The sequence below is a fragment of the Lemur catta genome, chromosome 2 (genome assembly GCF_020740605.2).
Source record: "Lemur catta isolate mLemCat1 chromosome 2, mLemCat1.pri, whole genome shotgun sequence".
In the NCBI taxonomy this organism is placed as follows: Eukaryota; Metazoa; Chordata; class Mammalia; order Primates; family Lemuridae; genus Lemur; species Lemur catta.
In genome coordinates, this window is record NC_059129.1 from 73,160,268 (window position 1) to 73,179,312 (window position 19,045).

At 30.5% G+C, this 19,045-nt stretch overlaps 1 protein-coding gene across 50 annotated transcripts in view; it reads left to right on the forward strand.

Moving 5' to 3' along the window:
- The window catches only part of RIMS1 (regulating synaptic membrane exocytosis 1), a 462,299-nt gene that overhangs the window by 361,499 nt on the left and 81,755 nt on the right, over positions 1–19,045 (forward strand). For 33 of the 50 annotated variants that reach the window (XM_045543826.1, XM_045543853.1, XM_045543834.1 and 30 more), the window contains 2 exons: positions 7,835–7,947; positions 14,281–14,447. The exons of the other annotated variants lie outside the window; for them this stretch is intronic. In XM_045543826.1, coding sequence (XP_045399782.1) covers positions 7,835–7,947; positions 14,281–14,447 — 280 coding nt within the window. The remainder of the gene's footprint in view (positions 1–7,834; positions 7,948–14,280; positions 14,448–19,045) is intronic. 50 annotated transcript variants of the gene reach the window in all.

The window sequence follows — 19,045 nt, forward strand, 5'->3', positions numbered from 1 at the left end:
ATTTGTGTAAAAGAGTGAAAAACATTAATTGTAGTAATTTTCTGTTATAATAGTTATTGTATAAATGGAATTTAAACACATTTAATAATGTACTATGGTTGTGAAACAGATTATTTACTTGACTTTTGCTAAAATAAGTAAACTAATTTCTGTATTTTTCAGAATCAGCATTATTTTAACTGTCATTAAGTAGATAAGGATTTCAATTTTATTTTTATTATCGTTTAGTAGATGCACATTAGGCCAGGTGGGTCATTTCCTAGTATTGTGTGTTTAGATTTCAAAGGTGCAGGTTTCTTAATCTTCCAGGACATTGCTTCTCCTGATACTTTTTATGAATGTTTATGAATAATTATTAGAGATTCATTAGTAAAAGTGTCTAATTTATTCATTTCTTTTTTTTTGGCATAAACCCATAAATATAGTTGTCATTCTAGCCTTCTCTTTAAACTTTGGGGACCCAGAGGACAAAGCAGCTTAAATAGAAAAATTCAAAAGTTATGGTTTTAACCCTATTTTCCCATTCTGCTGATTCAAATATGTTTATTTATAATAGTGTCACAAGCTTTTAAGCCTGGAAAGCATTTAACATGTATTAACCAACCCTCAACTTGCAAGAGATACCTAATTGAGAGAGAGCATCATTACCCCTTTCTTCTTGTTCTTTGGGGGGAAAGTGCAGAGGAAAATAGAAGGCAGGCAGATGTCTAACCATGGACAGGCTCTTTGATGTATTTTCTCTAAAGTTGTATATGTTTCCCAAATATTGTAAAATGTAGGAAGAGTCAAAAATCAAAGTTGAATTTAGTAAAGCTATGCCACATCAAGACTTTCAAGGTTGATTCTGTAGCCATTAACGGTATTGGAATAATGAAAATTATGGCTAAACATATTAGAGATCACTTGGTAAAAGCAACATGACCTCCCTCAGTGATTGGTTTTGTTATCACCAGAGAAGCCTTAATTACACAGGCAACTCTTCACAAAACTTGTATTTGAAGTTCCTCTTAAGGAAGACAGTGCTCCCTCTCAAAACCTGAACATATTTTTAAAAGCTGTTTAACTTCGTATAGCACAAAAGGACAAGGTAAATGACAGATTCTTTCAAGAGCCTTCGTTTCTTTTCTGTCAATGACTAATATTTTTATTCTTGGGCTTGGCAATTCTGACACTGAGAAGTAATGTACGGAGTTGGAAATCTTCAGCTTTGTTTTTAGATAGTTCAGTGGGAATAAGCATGCTTAAACAAGACATGGTCTTCTGGTTTTGAATGCAGTGAGATTTGAGTGATTATATGTACAAATTGCCTCTTTCACCTATGCCAATGTTCCATTTCAACTATCTACAACAAACATAGGATATTTTTTTAAAAATCCCTAATGCAATGTGGTATTTTCACTTAATATGTGTTATTTACTTATTGCATTTTGTTTTTCTCATGTTGGGTAGATGTTTTCTTTTATTGTTTGTATTATTATAGCATAATCCTTAAAATCCAATAGAAATGATACAATGGCACAAGGGAACCAACTTAGAACATTTTTACACTTGCAAATTAAAATGCATTATATTCCAGGAAAATTTCCCAAAACTTGGGCGTGTCTATGTAGCCAAAGTATTTTAAACATTTAATCTTTATGTATAATGTGTATGTTGGGGGATATGGAGATTGGATAAGTATTATATCAAAATTTCTTACTATATGTGCATGACTACAAAAATATGGATGAATATGAAAGAAATACATTACAGTTGGTCTTTAGTGTCCATGGGTACTACATCCATGGATTCAACCAACCACAGATCAAAAATATTCAGAAAAAAATAATCATTGTTTGCATCCGTACTGAACATGTACAGACTTTTTCTTGTCATTATTCCCGAAACAATGCAGTATAACAACTATTTACATAGCATTTACTTTGTATTAGGTATTATAAGTAATCTAGAAGTGATTTAAAGTATATGAGAGGGTGTGTGTAGGTTATATGTAAATACTATGCCGTTTTATATAAGGGACTTGAACATCTGTGGATTTTGGTATTGGGGGCAGGATCCTGGAATCAATCCTCCATGGATACTGAGGATTTTATCATTTAATTGGGAAAAAAAACCTGCAATGAAAAATAATGGTGTAAAATACACCTGGTGAACTTTTTTTCCCCTTAACTCCTATAGTTTTGGTAAATTAGCAAATTTTAAAATGTTGCAAATTAGGTAACCAAGAGCAAGAGACAAAAGTCACTGTAGTTTTCCATTTTTGCAAATATGAAAAAAATTTTAAAACTTTAATAATACCCTGTTGAAATGATAAAGGATCATAGACTACAGCAGCTAGAAGTTACTATGAGCAGTCTCTTCTCTTTACAAATAAAAATTCTGTAATGTAGGTTTATATCAGGAATTGATCAAAGGGAACATTAATGAACTGATGAATGGTGTTGGATCTAGGACCGTAATCTATGCCTAGTCATTCCCATTTCTAGGTTCTTACTATTTTGCCACATTGCTTCCAGGTGTGTGGAGCATTTCATTCATATAAACAATTCCTATTCCTCTAAAGTCTAAAAAACTGTTAGCAGACATTAGTGTTCCATTTTTGAATTTTCAAGTAGTAGACCATCTTTCTTGATAGAATATTTTCAGATCTAGTTTATAAATTAAATTATATCCCTATTCAGTTTTGGTATAGCTTATACTGATTATAGATTCAATTAGTTAAATCTTTTTCATCTTTTTTTTACTTTTTAACCTCTATATTTCATATTATATTCCTTCATATTTATATCATACTATTTCTTGTAGTTGAATTCAACTGTCAGTGAAGTTCTTTCTGAAAATAAATTGCTTCATAGAAGGAATTTTGTTCACTACTTTCAATAACTGACACATTGTAGATATTTCATTTATAATTGTCATTCTACCTGATACTTTCAAGTATACAGTCATTTATCATTGTTATTCCTGAGAGATGCACTGGAGCAGGAGCATGGCTGCATAACCATGGAACTCTCATTGTGTTGCTAAGCAAGCAAGGAAGCAGAGGCACTTATTTTTCCATTCATAAAATGTGATAACCCATCATAGTTATCCAGACAGGCTTAAATATCCTGTGCAGATGCTATCATATCACCTTTGACACATAGATTAGCTGACACTTGTTAACAAATGTTTATAATTTTTTAGATTAATATATTTATTAATATAGAAATTCTTCTTATCTCTATTGTCTTTGACAGTCATATTTCACCTAGCATACTTGAAAAATATTTGAAGTTTTAATATTTTAATGCAGATATTTTTTGCCTAGAAACACAAATATTTGAAATTTCAAATTCATGTTAATTTGGGGATGCACATAAATATGAAAGATTTAAGGAATTTCAAGATCAGCAAAAATTCATTTTTATATAAATGTAAATTTATAAATATTTCATATATATTTATGTAAGTTTAATGTTTAAATTATAATGGTTCTAAATTATACATGAATATAATATTTGCAGTATTTTTAAGCAAGTTACAAATGTGTGATAAGTCAAAAACTTTTCCAGAAAATAACATTCTCTTTTTGGAGGAGTTTATATCATTGGGCATTTTCACATGATAGTTTAGGGAAGATTTATTAAGGCCTTTTTAATAATATTTTAAAAGGTATAGATCTAGAAAAATACATATAGGCAGAAACATGCCATTTGAAAATGATTTTAGTTTGTTCATAGGTTCATTAAAGATCATCTATAATACTAAATTAAGAATTCTTAGCAAAGCATATGACGTGAAAAGAGATGTAATTATTTTAATCTGAGTCTTTGTTTTTAATACTAATACTTTCCGTTAGGAAAATTGTAAATAAATTGCAATACTTTGTGAATTATATTTGCTTTTGTTACCCTGCATACTCTAATCAGAATTTTTCTTGAGTTTTAAAGGACAGTAAATGAGATTTCACAAGTACGGTTTTAATTTAAGTCCTAAAAATATGTTCCAGTTTTATTCTTTCTTAATTGTAAAATGGAGGTGATTTTTGACATACACAGTTTTATCTGAAAATATATGCCAGAGTTCGGAAAGAAAGATGTGTATAGAACAAAGTTGTCATAAAGAAAATGGATCTTGTTCAACAAATTTTTTTGGTAAATTAATATATGCTTTTTATAAAGTATAATTTACTCAACATAAAACACATCATTGGCTTGTAGTTTATAGTGAAAAATGTCAACCTTTCAACCCTCCCAAGAACAGCATTTTTGTAAAATTGCAGTGTTAATTACATCTGAGTAACTAGGGTAGATAAATTGGTTTTTATACTATTACAATATCTGTGATTATAGGTGAAATATAGTCTACAGTAAATATCCTTATCTTTTGACTATATTATACATAAGCTAAACTTTCATTAAAAGACTAAATGAAATTACATGATAATTATATTTGTTGCAGGAAATGAGAGATATTGTTTAACTCTCTAATATGTGGCAGTTAAGAAATTTTTAAAAATAAAAATCTTAAAGACTCCCTTTTTTTGTCTTTCTATAAAAGAATAGCAACTGGCATTTTTTTCTCTTTTTTTCTTTTTTAAATTTCAAAATAATATGGGGGTACAAACGGTTTGATTACATAAATTTCTGTTGTCCCATTTGAGTCAAAGTTATATGTGTGCCCGTCCCCCAGATATGTGCATTGTACCCATTAGGTGTGAATTTACCCATCCCCTCCCCCCCTCACCTGCTCGATTTCTAATGAATGGCATTTTAATGATTTTATTAGTTTCCAGTACTACCAACATTCAGAATGTTCTTGAAATGTGAACTTAATGCTAGAATCTTTGGGAAAATTGGAAAATATTTTATTTCATATTTTAATTTGACTATTTGGATTAAAATTGTTAAATACTACAAAAAATTTAAATGATTATTGGTAATCATTCTTTTCAAAGTAAGATATTTGAGTTCTCTGGGCTATAGTTAATTTTACTTATAGTAATATACTTGAGAGCTAATCGCATTCCAAGGATTCAATTTACATTTAATCATTACTATGATTCTCCGCATAAATCACATAAATTAGTGGAATCATGCCTTCTGGTTCAAATTTATAATAAATATTCTATTTTATTTGATAAATTTGTCTTCATATTTAGATTGACACATCTATAATCCAGAAATAATGTCATTTTATTTCACATATACAGTTGAAAATAAAATGCAAAACAAGCAAAATCTCTAGCAAAGTTAAATAATGTCCACATTCACACTGGAGGTTTTTCAGTGATTATGAAAACATTTTTCACTGAAACACAATAACTTGTGTAAACAATTATTTCAGAATATGCATAAGGCACATGCCATCAGGATAGAAGGAGAAATACTTCAAAAAATATATGCAATATTATGCAATTATCTGGCCTTTTGATATGAGTAAGTAAAATGGTAAGCGATTGACATTTTGCTTCTGTTCTTGGACTCTGAGAGCAAGCAATGAGGGTAGCGTAGCAACTATGTTTCTGATAGAGAGCCAAGGGGGTCTACTTGTGATTTTGAGTCATAATGTTAGTTTGGAGGCTTTTCCATCTTTAACAGATTAAAAGGTGTCAGCTTTAACTTCTTGAGGAATAAATAATCATTTTTGGAAGGTAAAATGAAGTCATTTAAAACCATCTGGAGATTCATTTTAGCTAGGTTACAATGGTCTTCTTGTGATTTAGTTTTAAGTTTTGCAAAATAAAGATTTACATGCAGCCATGTGTAAACTAAGTAATCCTATTTAGAGAAATGAGATGTTGTCCTGGCAAGGTTAAGTCACTGGATATGTTTCAGACTGCTTCAGTACAGTAGTTTGTGGGAAATAATATCGAAATAATATCAGTGTCTAAGTAACCATGCACCCTAAGAATTACGTGATATTAAAAGTAAAAGTTACAAAGCTATGGCCTAATCAATGTCAAAAAATTTTGTAAAATAAAATCAATATTATTTGAGAATAGTTAAGCTAACATCACTGAAATCTGTTTTTATTACAAGTTGAAATTATTTTGCATTGTTTTAAGCTTTAATTACAAAGTACATCCAATTACAGTACACTTGATTTACTCAAATCTCAAAGCAAATGACTGAGCATGTACTTGGAAGTACCCACACCATAGGCAAAAGGCAGAGAGCAGATATTTGTACCTTTTCTATATTGTGTATGGATTTCTATAAATATAACTCACATTTTTTCAATAACTTTGTCCCAGTTTCTAATTACTCTCACATAGCATTTTGCTTTATAATACTCTTTTGACTCCTTATATGTTGTCATTATTAATAAATTTATGAAACTACATTTCTCAAGTTCTCCATTGAACCATCCTCTAATTGTAGTAATAGTCACCATTTGTTGTCTCTGAAGTCAACATTTTCAAAGCAAGTCTGTGTCATTGCTTAATTCACATAACTGTGAGATTCTCTAAGTTACTTAAACAAGTGAAACATTTAAAACTTGAATGCTAAAACTATGAATAGAGCATGAACACTTAGCCACAAATTTCAAACTTTGTGTATTTATCTCTTAGACTACTAGTCTGTATGAGAACACATAATTAAAGTTACATTTTTACTTCATTTGTAAAGTGAATGTTAGTGTTTTTTAATCAAGAATGATAGTCTACATTTAATCATTGCAATACAAAAATTTGTCAACAAATGCTTTTGTAAACTCTGTGTAAGAGATAAAATCAGGCAAGTCAATCAGAGATACCAACATTTCCATTAACTTTTAAACCAATAGGGCCTCCTGGCAGAAGTCCCAATACAACAGTCATCAAAAAAATGTTTTAAACACACACACCCCTTAAAAATCTTAGCACTTGTTTTGAAGGTTGAGTAGTCTGGGAAATTGGCAAAAGATAAGTTGTAGAAAATAATCTTAGATATCATACAACATAGTTATAAGCTGTTGAATGTTTACTTTGCACACCACTGTACCCGTAGCCCTTTTTTTCTCCTTCATTTGTGAAAATGCAAAAATTAAAGATAGGCTTTTAAAGCTGGGTTGCTTATGATAGATTCTGACTTAAAATAACTCATATTTTATTGAAGGCTGTAATTCTTGCCCTCTAAAAAGTCGTACCTGCTACTTAGGAGACTAACAAGGGCTTAAGTGAAATATATTTCTTTATATATTAAAATTAAAGTGTTAAAAGTTGTATATCTCATTTTCAAACTTATGAATTTTATATATGTGGTTCAAACATAGCCATCAGAAACAGGAAGCTAATCTTTCCCTTAGAAAGTCCATTTTTAGAACTGGCAAATATTCATGAGAAGACACTGGTAGAAATTAATGATTTAATAAGAATGCCTCAAAAAAGTGGATTCTTATCAAAGCAATTGTTAGGTGACTACTGTTTAGCTGAGATGTCAAGTGGGCGTGTGCATGCATGTAAACATGTGCATATATGTGTGATGTGTTAAGTACGCATATTTGTTTTCTCTATATATGTACATGCAACAGTTGATTAAATTGAAAACATATTCACAGTTAAACTTGGTTTTACATAATCATTTATGAAGGGAATTGAAAGTATTTTGTATCACGTGAAGAAATAGGGTACTTATCTTTTGTTACTAACATTCGTGTTCCCCATTCTGTGTAATTTGAATCATGTTCATCTTTAGATTAATGGTTGCTAGTATTGTATATTCTGCATTTTGTTTAATTTATTAATCATGTGTTATTTATAAATTTCATTTAGTTGAAGTCATTTCAAAAAGCATTGAAATCTTAAACCATTCAATTCCTAAAAGATGCTTCATGTGTTTTAATAGGCTTCCATTGTGTGTTTTTGCAGCAAGCTTAGTAGTGGAGGAGCGAACAAGACAGATGAAAATGAAAGTGCATCGATTTAAGCAGACAACAGGGTCTGGTTCTAGTCAAGAACTTGATCGCGAGCAATATTCCAAGGTAAAATTAGTAGTATCCAACCAATAGTTTCCCTTTTAAAAATGTATAGTGTATGTACCAGGAAGCATTAGCCAGCACCAAGTTACGTAAGAGAAGTTATCATTAAATGATAGTCTTGCATTATAATTTCTACCAAAGCCTGAAAAAACTCTTCTCCTGATATTTTCATAAGATATAACTTTATTGACATATTATTTATTACCATGGATTTAATATTTTTTCTAAAAATAAAATATGTAAATATGTGATATTAAATCAATTATTGATTGTCATTAGTCAAATTCACATAAATAATCAAGGTATATGAAGACATTGTGTTTCTTGAATATTATTTAAATATCACTTTTAAAATATTAAGATACATACTTATACTCTTAAATACTATTTAGGTTGATATTGACTATTGAGTTTTGTTAGTGAATGACAAAAATTATGTGATGTGAGATTCCTTATTTATCTGTCTTTACTAAGTAACTGATTTCAAACTTTTAAAAACTGAAATTTACATAGTTTCAAGTGCCAATTTATATTTTAATATTTTTTCTAAAGAAACACTAAAGAGTTTATAAACTGCTAACTAATATCTAATAATTTTAATTAAACTATCATAGAATTTTATACCTTATGAACTAATTTTACATATATTATCTGGTTCATTTAAAAATATTTTTAAAAGAGTACTACAAAAGTAGCAGAAGCCGTTATAGGTCAACCTTTGTTATAATTTGATACCAAGAAGCTCTTTTTCAAGTATTAGAAATCAAAAGAAAATAAAACTACACTAAATCAATATCGTTAGCTTCAAATATGGATCTAGAAAAACCTACTTATTTTAAATAACGGAGATGGTTCGTTATATGGCCAGCTATTCCATGACTAATACAAAAAAATAGAAATGTCTACAAAATATAATTTATCACCCAGACTACCCTGGAGTCATGTGTGTTGGATACAGTCTGTCACTATGCACATTAGGTTAGATGCAGAAGAGTTTCCAACTCAGACATGCAGAGAGTCACTGTGATTCAGTGATGCTGAACTCCTTAAGAGTCTAAAACAATTTTTTAAAAAGTAAAATCAGTAAAGCAAAGAAACAAAAATCGGTAAGCAAAGTATCTTGACGTCCCATAGAGCTTCCGATTCCAGCTCTGTACAGGTATAGCTTCTCTGCAGTTTATTCTTTATGGTATTATCACCTAATCAGCTTACTTGTCTGTCTTCATGGATGTCATTATCATTTTTTGTTTTCTTTCACTACAAATGCAGTAAGAATTAGAAGGCAGGATAATTATTGAGGGTTTTCTTTTTTCTTCACAGTTGGATGCAATTATTTGAAAGGTTCTTTCAAATGGAAATACTTCATTAAGGCTGGAATTGTGTTATTGATTTCTTAGCATTGTGTCAAAGGGTAAGGTCATATAGAACAGCAAGGGGCGGTAGGGCCAGTATAGGAAGCAAAAAAGAGAGGTAAGTAAAGAATCAGGGTAAAATACTGAAAGCCTTTCTGGATCATTCTGAACTAGGACTCTAATCATTAATCAGTCATCAAAAATCTACAAAATGAAGTGCTCAGAAGTCTAAACCACCACTAATACTTACAATAAACCAAAAGTAGGTTTGGCAAATTCCAAATTCCCTGGCTCATAACATTTAGAACTTGAAAACAACCTCAAAATAATCATCTACTTAAGCTCACTTAGTTGCCAAAATTATGAAAACTGAGGCTCATAAGAAAGAAGGTGACTTATTAAATATTTTATTAAAATTAGCAGAGCATCACTGTGGGGTGATGAAACCTAGAACACCTGATTCAGGACTTAGGTACCACTTTCTTCTGCTTCTTACATCATTGAAATGCACACATTACTCAAACTTGATTGAAAGGTTCTCATATGGCTTATATTTACATACAATTAAATTAGCGTATTTTATCTTTACTCCTTCCTTTGCACAGGCACCCTTTGTCTCATTGCATTTGAATATTTTAAAAGCCCATTACATTCAAATATATTACTATTGCTTTTACTGCGTAAATTGATACTGCTATATTACTTAAAATTATAACTTATAAATAAATGTGAGATCAAAGATACAGTACTTTAAAAACTTGTAAGAATATAGGATAGGAAAATACGTAAGATAAAATAGCAAATTATTAGCCTATTTTTGTATATTAAGTAACAGCGGTCCCCAACCTTTTTGGCACCAGGGATCATCTCCATGGAAGACAATTTTTCCACGGACTGGGGAGGGGGGGATGGTTTTGGGATGATTCAAGCTCATTACATTTATTGTGCATTTTATTTCTATTATTATTACATTATAATATATAATAATTACACAACTCACCATAGGTTGGGGACCCCTGAAGTAAAAAACAAATACTCCCCACAGCTCTAATATTTATATTATGAACTAATTCTTAGAATAGAATTTTTAATAGTTTTCAGTAGCGATTTTAATTAATTCAAATCTCTCTCAATACCTGAGAAATTATCTTTTTTTGTTTTTTATCTGTTTATACCAAGCATCTTATAATTTATTTTACAAAGATCTATTTTTATTTGCTATAATTAAGAGACAGTACTGTCATAAATTTAATATAGATTAAATTTTGAACTTTATTCTTTTACTGACTTTTTTAGTATCTTAATCCATTTTGGATGAAGCAATATACCTTAGTTGAAAATTCTGCCAAGTTAGACATTATTTAGTCATTCTCCAAATACTTTTAACCAACCACCAGTAGAACTAGATTTTTTTCAGGGCAAAATATTGTCAGATGAATGTAATTCTTAAGATGTTTTTTGAAATTTGGTACCTCTTTTAAAAGACCAAATGACCCTAACATCCATCCTGAATATGGAACTAGCATCAACTTTGCTTTTGAAAAACAACATAAAACTGCTTTGGTATCTTTGAAATGTGTCACTGTGCTAATTTTTCATTGAGGTTATACAGTCACATGCCTTGATGATAAAGTGAAATTCATAATTGGAGGGTGAATTCACAATTAGGCAGTCACATTTTAAAGAGTGCTTATGTTTCCATAACCCAGGAATAGCAACAAAGATTGATGTAATGGGTTTTGTAGGTAGCTGCAGTGTTTATTATTACTTAGTTGTAAAAATAGCAGCCCTATTATTAGAGCCTCCCCTCACATTAGTGACTTATTTCTCTGCTGTATAATCAGTATAAATTCCTCCTGAGGATAGTATGTTTCTCAAAATATAATTAAAGTATTTCCATTAAAATATTAAATTGTTAAATAGGAAATTTAACAGATGATGCTTAATGAAAAGTCAAAGTGGTTAAAATTTTAACATATTTTTGAAAAAAGTAAATATAATAATAAAAGCAAATATAAAAATATTTCATTTACTTCAAAGAACCAGTATGGAGAAAACTGTGATCATGTCAGAGTGACAGATTGTTCTTTATCTCAGTATAGAAAAATATTATTATGACATACAAAATTTTTAAGTCTCTCATTATATGTATTTGCTAGAATAGCAAAGGTCTATATACAAAAAAGGTTGAGGAAGATATGGCTTAAGAAAAGGAATATTTCTTTAGTTGAGGAAATATTTTATGTATAGTCACATATTTTTATGCTTTAGTCTACACTGATTAATGTTGACAATTACTAAATAAGAGGAGCATTTATTCTGAGTATCAACACAATGCTAAAAAAATCTCCTATGGCTAGGTAAATTTTTAGGTATTAGATCTCAGTTATTTTATATTCTCTCATGAACCAAGTTATATATATATATGTAATATATATTATGTATAATAATTACATAATATCTCTTTAAGTGCAACAGTTTCAAAAAATTAGTAGTATAGGAGTTTTGTTTGTACTGCAGCAACAATGTTTAATTCAAGTCCCACTCTATGACCATATTAAGCTTTTATCATGTCTGCTCTGTCAATTAAAAGCAGTTCTGATTCAAATAAATCATGTCAGTCAGGATTATGATTTTAGATTTGACAGAATTTGCTGGTAGACCATACTGTCACATTGTTCCACGTTGTATTAAATCATATTAATTTTAGATCAAACATGAAGTTGTATAAATAGCCCAGTTCTAGATATAATAACATATATGAATTTCCTTTGGATTAAAAATTAGCTTGTGGCTTTCAAAGATAAATCACATAATCATGAAAAAATCCTTTGGAAAAATAATCTTATAGATATTCTATGTATTGAGAATTGATTTCATGCTTAATGTGAAATTATTTCACCAACACATACACATGAGAGGTGAAGAATTAAAACTGACATTTAAGTGTTTTAGGCCTAAACTACTCTCATATGAGGGATTATTATTATAAATAAATGTGAGACCTTTCTCTAGGATTATTTAAAATATCTTATTGTCTGGCCAGGCGCAGTGGCTCATGCCTGTAATCCAAGCATTTTTGAGAGGCCAAGGGGAGCAGATCACTTGAGGCCAGGAGTTCAAGATTAGCCTGGGCAACATAGCAAAACTCTATCTCCACAAAAGTAAAACAAATTTAAAAAGTTAGTTGGGCATGGTGGTGTGTACCTATAGTCCCAGCTCCTGGAAAAGCTAAGGCAGGATGATCGCTTGAGCCCAGGAGTTTGAGGCTGCAGTGAACTATGATAATGCCACTGCACTCTAGCCTGGGCAACAAAGCAAGACCCTGTCTCAAAAAAAACTTGTATTATACTTTTTTTGGTACATATACATCCAGATTTTAGCATCATGATTCAGTATTAAAAATTTGATATTAAAATGCAAGACAGTTTGGATTTATTAAAACAACTCTAATGTGGAGCATCAGAGGATGGATGACTTTTTCTACAGGTTTAATAAACACTTGACATTTTCACACCTTTGTTACTCATAAATTACATTGCTTGATAAGAAATTTAAATACTCAAGTGTTTAGTTATGTGTTCTTTTATTTTATATAAGAAGTTATAATATCGTACCTTTCAGTACCTAAGAGAATCACTTAGATATCTTAAAATTATATATAATTATATAAACTATTTATTATAATTATAACAAATATATTCAAAAGTGTAATACATAAGCTATTCATTGTGTAGTGTGTCACAATAAAGCAGTGAAATGGAAAGAAGAATAGATTAACTGCTTTAACAAATTTGCATGTTTTTATCTCTTACCTAATGACCCTTAACATTTTAGGCAATCAAAATCACAGACAAAATCACAACACTTAAATTTAAAGATACATTTAAATACAAGATATAATTTATGTTGAAATTTTAATAGGAATCCCATATTTTACTTTTGACATTAGTAAACAGTTTAAAATCTGAAATTGGCTATTAAAACCATAATAGAAAGAAAAGTCCAATCATTGCCTCTGTCACTTCACTCAGTTTATATCAGCCATTTTTTGTGAAAGGTTATATTTTTTGAAGAAATTTGAGAGATAAGAGTATGATGTCTTAGAATGTATGTAGGTAAATTGAGGCTGGGCACAGTGGCTCACACCTGTAATCCTAGCACTTTGGGAGGCCAAGACAGGAGATTCACTTGAGGCCAGGAGTTCAAGACCAGCCTGGGCAATAGTAAGACACTATCTCTACAAAAAATTTAAAAAATTCAAAAAATGAAAGTATGCAGGTAAATTTAATAGTTTTAGAAAGAATCAACAAATATAGATAGAGGGTAGCAGACTATGCAGGTCAAATATCCCTTATCCAAAATGCTTAGAACCAGAAGTATTTTGGATTTCAGATTTTTTCATGTTTTGGAATACTTGTGTTATATATATATTATATACTTAGCAACCGAGCATACTAATCTGAAAATCCGAAATCTGAAATGCTCCAGTGAAAGTTATTTTGAGCATCATGTTGTCACTCAAAAAGTTTTGGATTTTGCAGAATTTCAGATTTCAAATTTTCATATTAAGAATACTCAACCTGTACCATGACTAAAGCAGAAGGTGAATAAAATAGGCAATTATGAAAACAAGAGCAAAAAAAGACTGAAGCTCATGTACTAGAAAAAAATAAATAATACAATTTGAGGTTTTAGGTATGTATAAATAATTCAGTGAACTTTCCGTACAAGCATTTAATTTTTGTGTTTAATTTATGATTCAGTCTTCATAAGCCATTTCTTACCAGTCAAAGGATGTAATCGTTTTATACTGGAAATCATATATTATGTTGCTGTTTGGATTATTTTAGATTCCACACCTACTTTTACAAAGGTATACCTTTATTTGGTGTTGACTAAATAGTCACTAATCTCACCATCTGTGTCTCTTTTTACCACGATCTGATAATGGAGCTCACACTTTCTTGTTTTTAATCTTTAGTATAACATACATAGAGATCAGTACAGAAGCTGTGATAACGTCTCTGCCAAATCATCAGATAGTGATGTCAGTGATGTGTCTGCCATTTCCCGAACCAGCAGTGCCTCACGCCTCAGCAGCACAAGCTTTATGTCAGAGCAATCTGAGCGCCCCAGGGGTAGAATCAGGTGAGTTGGCAATACTGCTTATATGAACTGGACCTTTATCCACAGTATACAAATGCAACTAGCTTTCTGAATATTCTTTCTAGAATACAGTTTAGGTCAAGTAGTGGAAATATCTCATTGAAATAAATGAGTGGGTTATGTATTTTATCATCTACCATGTAGTATCACCAGCAGAATGTTTGGTACTGTCTACTGTTAGATATACCTTGTAACCATAGTCATAATTTTAGAGATTGCTCAGAGTCACATTTACAGGAGTTTCTTCTAATATGAATAAATCCACAGAGCATCCTTTCGGACAGCATCAGAAAGCTTGTTCTGTAAAGGGCCAGAGAATAAATATTTCAGGTTTTGCAGGACAGTCTCTATTATAACTGCCCAAAAATGTCATTGTAATGTGAAAGCTATGCAAATAAGTGAGCATGGCTGTATTCATGTATATATAGTTTGCCTACCTCTTCTTTAGTCCCATAATGGTCAGTCTGCTTTCAGGGTAGGTTATGGTAGATGTGATAACAGAATATGCATCCCTAGTTTATATTATGTGAGTTGAAAGACATTTGTATCAAGTTGGTTTAAGTTACCAATTGCCTTGTGTTCTTACAAGGCAAATTCCTTACTGAAAGGGAAAAGACCTCAGACATCCAAGTGCTATATCTAAAGTAAAGCATACTGATTATGGACAAAGCATATTTTGTATTTGTTCTTAACTAGTTTTCAGAGATAAATGTTCTATCGAAGAAATTTTGGGGTTGATGGGAGGCCCAATAAATATAAATGTTAAAAACAGGAACAAATGCCTTTACAATACTTTGAAAAGTCTCATAGTATCGCATATTTTGGTGATATACAATAATAAAGTATATTTTGAAGATTCCTTCTTTCTGGATATCCTTACACCAAACTTATTTGTTGAAGCATCCTGCTGTTATTTAACAATTTCGTAGTCTAATAATCTACATGAGCAATTTCAACTGATGAAGTTTTAATAGAAAATGTTTATATCTCTACTTTTGGTGTTCTCAGCATGTGGTTTTAACAGCATATAAAATTCCCTAAAGTTTTAGAGAGAATTATAAGAACTAAAGAATATATAGTCATATTGAACTGCTTAAAGATCAAGGGGTAAGAATTATTCTAATAGATTCCTTTTTATTGTATTCTTAATAAGGTATTATATTTTAAAACCTATGGCATTTAACAAAGAAAATCAATAAATAGGACATTAACCAAGGACCTTCACTTTTTTAATCACTAAAAACATTTACTAGATAATCATAAAACCATAAATCTTGAAGTAATTTTTATTTATATTGACTGTGGAGCCAAGTACCTTGAGTCCTACATTTTATCTTGAAATTTCAAGATAATAGGATTCTTCAAAAATTTATATTCAGGAAAAATTTGGTTATATGATTTTTTAGGAGGAAAAGAAGTAGCAGAGAAACCTTAGGCAGCTCAACAACAAGGACTATAATTTTATCCAAACAAGATGGGAGGAAACTGCATGTTAGTGTTAATGGAGCCAGTGTTACTTTGTGGGGAAAATGCTACCTCAACATATCAGCACTGATTATAACTATATCATGAAAAGAAGCAAAAGACAGGATTCCTTGCTTCCTTGATTCATATAACTTTTCTTATTTGTGAAAATGGTGGGGAGAGGGGTGGACCTAAAAAGAGTACAAATTTATTAGTGATAAATCAATTTTTTCTAGGCACTTCTCTGTTTTCAGCTTTTTTTTCCTTCTTTGTAGTTTAAAACCCATATAAACAAGGAGTTTGTTTTGTATAAATGGATTATGTAAATTTAGGCACTAAAGGTAATAGCTAAATAAGTTTTCCCTTAAGCTAACACGAAGAGCTACTTTTCTTATAATCCCATACTTTATGTCAGTGATTCCCCATATGTGGTACACATTTGATCTTCTTAGAATAATTAGGAAGAATAGAGAGAAAAAATGAGGTGTGAGAAGAGATAAGTCTTCTGACACTCACAAGGTAGCCATGCTTTCATATACATCATTCTCCCTGCATATCCTCATAGATGCACATGCACACATGCACACACACACACACACAAACACACGCACACATACATATCACAGAGTTGTTTGGCTTCCATCATCAATCTTGTGGCAATAACCTCAGAGAGAATGATTTCAAATGAAAAAAATGGGGAAAAAACCCCAAAATGTCAACAGTATAAAATCATCAAAATGCTGTGTCTAGCTGGTGTGAAGCAAGGATTGGAGGCTCTTCAGCTCCAAATATCTTCTGCCCTCCATAGCTAACACTGTGAAGAATGGTTGTTCTCAGCATATTATTGTTTTTTTATTTCTTTATTTTCTTAGTGACTAACATCTGCATAAATTTTATACTTCTATTTATTCAAGTTCATGATTAAAAGATGAACAAGACTTATCAATTATTATAGAATATATTTATGTTTAAGTAACAATAAGCAGCACATTTTTTAGTTCCTGTCATGTGTGAGGACTTCATTATTTTGTAAAACTAAATTAAAGTATAATACTTAGGCCACATACTCAAGGATATTATAATCTATTTAAGAGTTTAAAACCTATTTTTATGTTTTGGTTCCCTGTATATGTCTTCACTCAAATTACTCTATGACACAAGAAATGCTTTATTATACATTGCTTTGAATAAACTTTCTTTTAAAGTCAAAAAAGGATTTGGAATACATTAAAGCATTCCACAAAGACAACGTCTAATGCCCTAAAAGCCAACCAAGTACCTGGTATTCTCATGAAGGACTGTAAAAAGAAACCATATGACATAATCTTATCTTTATTATATAAAATATTATCCTTATTATATAAAATGTATGTAGTTGTTTAAAATATCAATGTTTCCCAAACACTGCTTGCTACATTTTCTTCTTAGTGATTCACGTACACATTATTATTGTTTTAAAGGTTTTGAGAGGTTCTCTCATTGAACAACTTGTTTATCTTTATTTCAATATATACAGAATTTATTTCATTCTGGAATTTTTTTCATAGGGGCATCTATTAGTATTTTGCATAGTTCTTGAGTACATTTTGGGAAAAAATCTTTTAAATAATTAGCACAACTCTTCTGCCTAAAAGATAAAAAGCTATCAAATTCACTTCGAAAAGCCTATTTGGGGGCAAATAAAATTAAGTGCAAGACATGCGTACGTTGAAAAATATAAATATATATGGATGGTCAATCTGTAAAAAAAGATTATTTTCAAAGAGTATTAAGGATTCATGGGCCATATCTTGAATATTTTGTGTTTGGGATAACAATGATTCTACAACAAATATCTTGTCCACTCAAGGCTGCCACTAATGATGACACAGGAGCTCTATATGAATTGAAACTTGGCATCCCTTCTGGATGCCGCCACCCAGGGCAGGCTACTCAACTTGAAGTGGTTTACCTGGTTTTCTCTCTGGATTGACTGAATAGTTCACTCAAGATGATCTAAAATATATCTTATGTTTCCAAAGTTTAAGTAGATACGAAAGCTATTGTAGAAAAAGAAAATACACTATAATGTTTGTATTAAAGTAAATAACTTTTTGTAGATGTAATGCATTCAGAGTTATTCCAAAAACTTGTGTCATATTCACAAACTTGGGGATGATTCTCACAATACAAAATCAATACTTAGTACTTCAAAATAATAAACATTGACAAAGATACGAGGTCCTTAGTTTTTCAGATTTGTTCTGCATGTGCCTTAGAGTTTGAATTTAATATTGGCTTCAGTATCCTCAAAGAATGTCTTTGCATCCAAATACAAAATATGCACAGTACATATTAGTAGATGTGGCATAATTGATAATAAAATTTACATATAATAGAAGCCAGAAAAAATCATTTTATATTTCTTACTTCTCTATGTTTGTTTTTATATCTAATGAAGATGTTCACTCCAAAAAGGAGCTGTTTTCATGGAATAGCTCTGAACATACCTCCTTCTTTGTCATATATCTGTTTCTTTTCAGGCAGACAAATTTCAGGTATTTTATACGAAATCAAGCTTTAAAGCAGTGTGAATGTCATTCTAAAATTGCTCTCAGATATTATATAATTTTAGAAGCTTTGTCAAAACCAACATTTTTTCAACAGCATTTAATTTTATAACATATGTTCTCCTGGGTTTACCAAAGTTGACTTTCTATAGCTAAGTGGATTTTAGTAAACATATTTGAAGAAAAAATGGATGCAAATAGTTTTTGGTCTCTTCTATCATCCCCTTCACAAAGAATGTTATCATTTTTTTTGTTATTAAAATCAATTATTATTTTCCACATTCATAATTTGAAAGATATGAGAGGTTTCTTAAGAGAAGTTATCCTGTAGGCAAATAGTAACCTTGCAACTATACATTTACTAAAATTTGGCATGTGATGTCAGTAGGCATAATAATCAATAAGCTTATACTGAAGGAAATGTTCTTATATTTATTTGGGGATTTTAAAACAGTATAGGTTGAATTATTTGATATTTTAGATTGTGATTGAGAATAACAATGTAAGTTGATATCTTCTGGAAAATCATTCTTGAAATTACAATTATGTTTGAAAAATATTACAGAG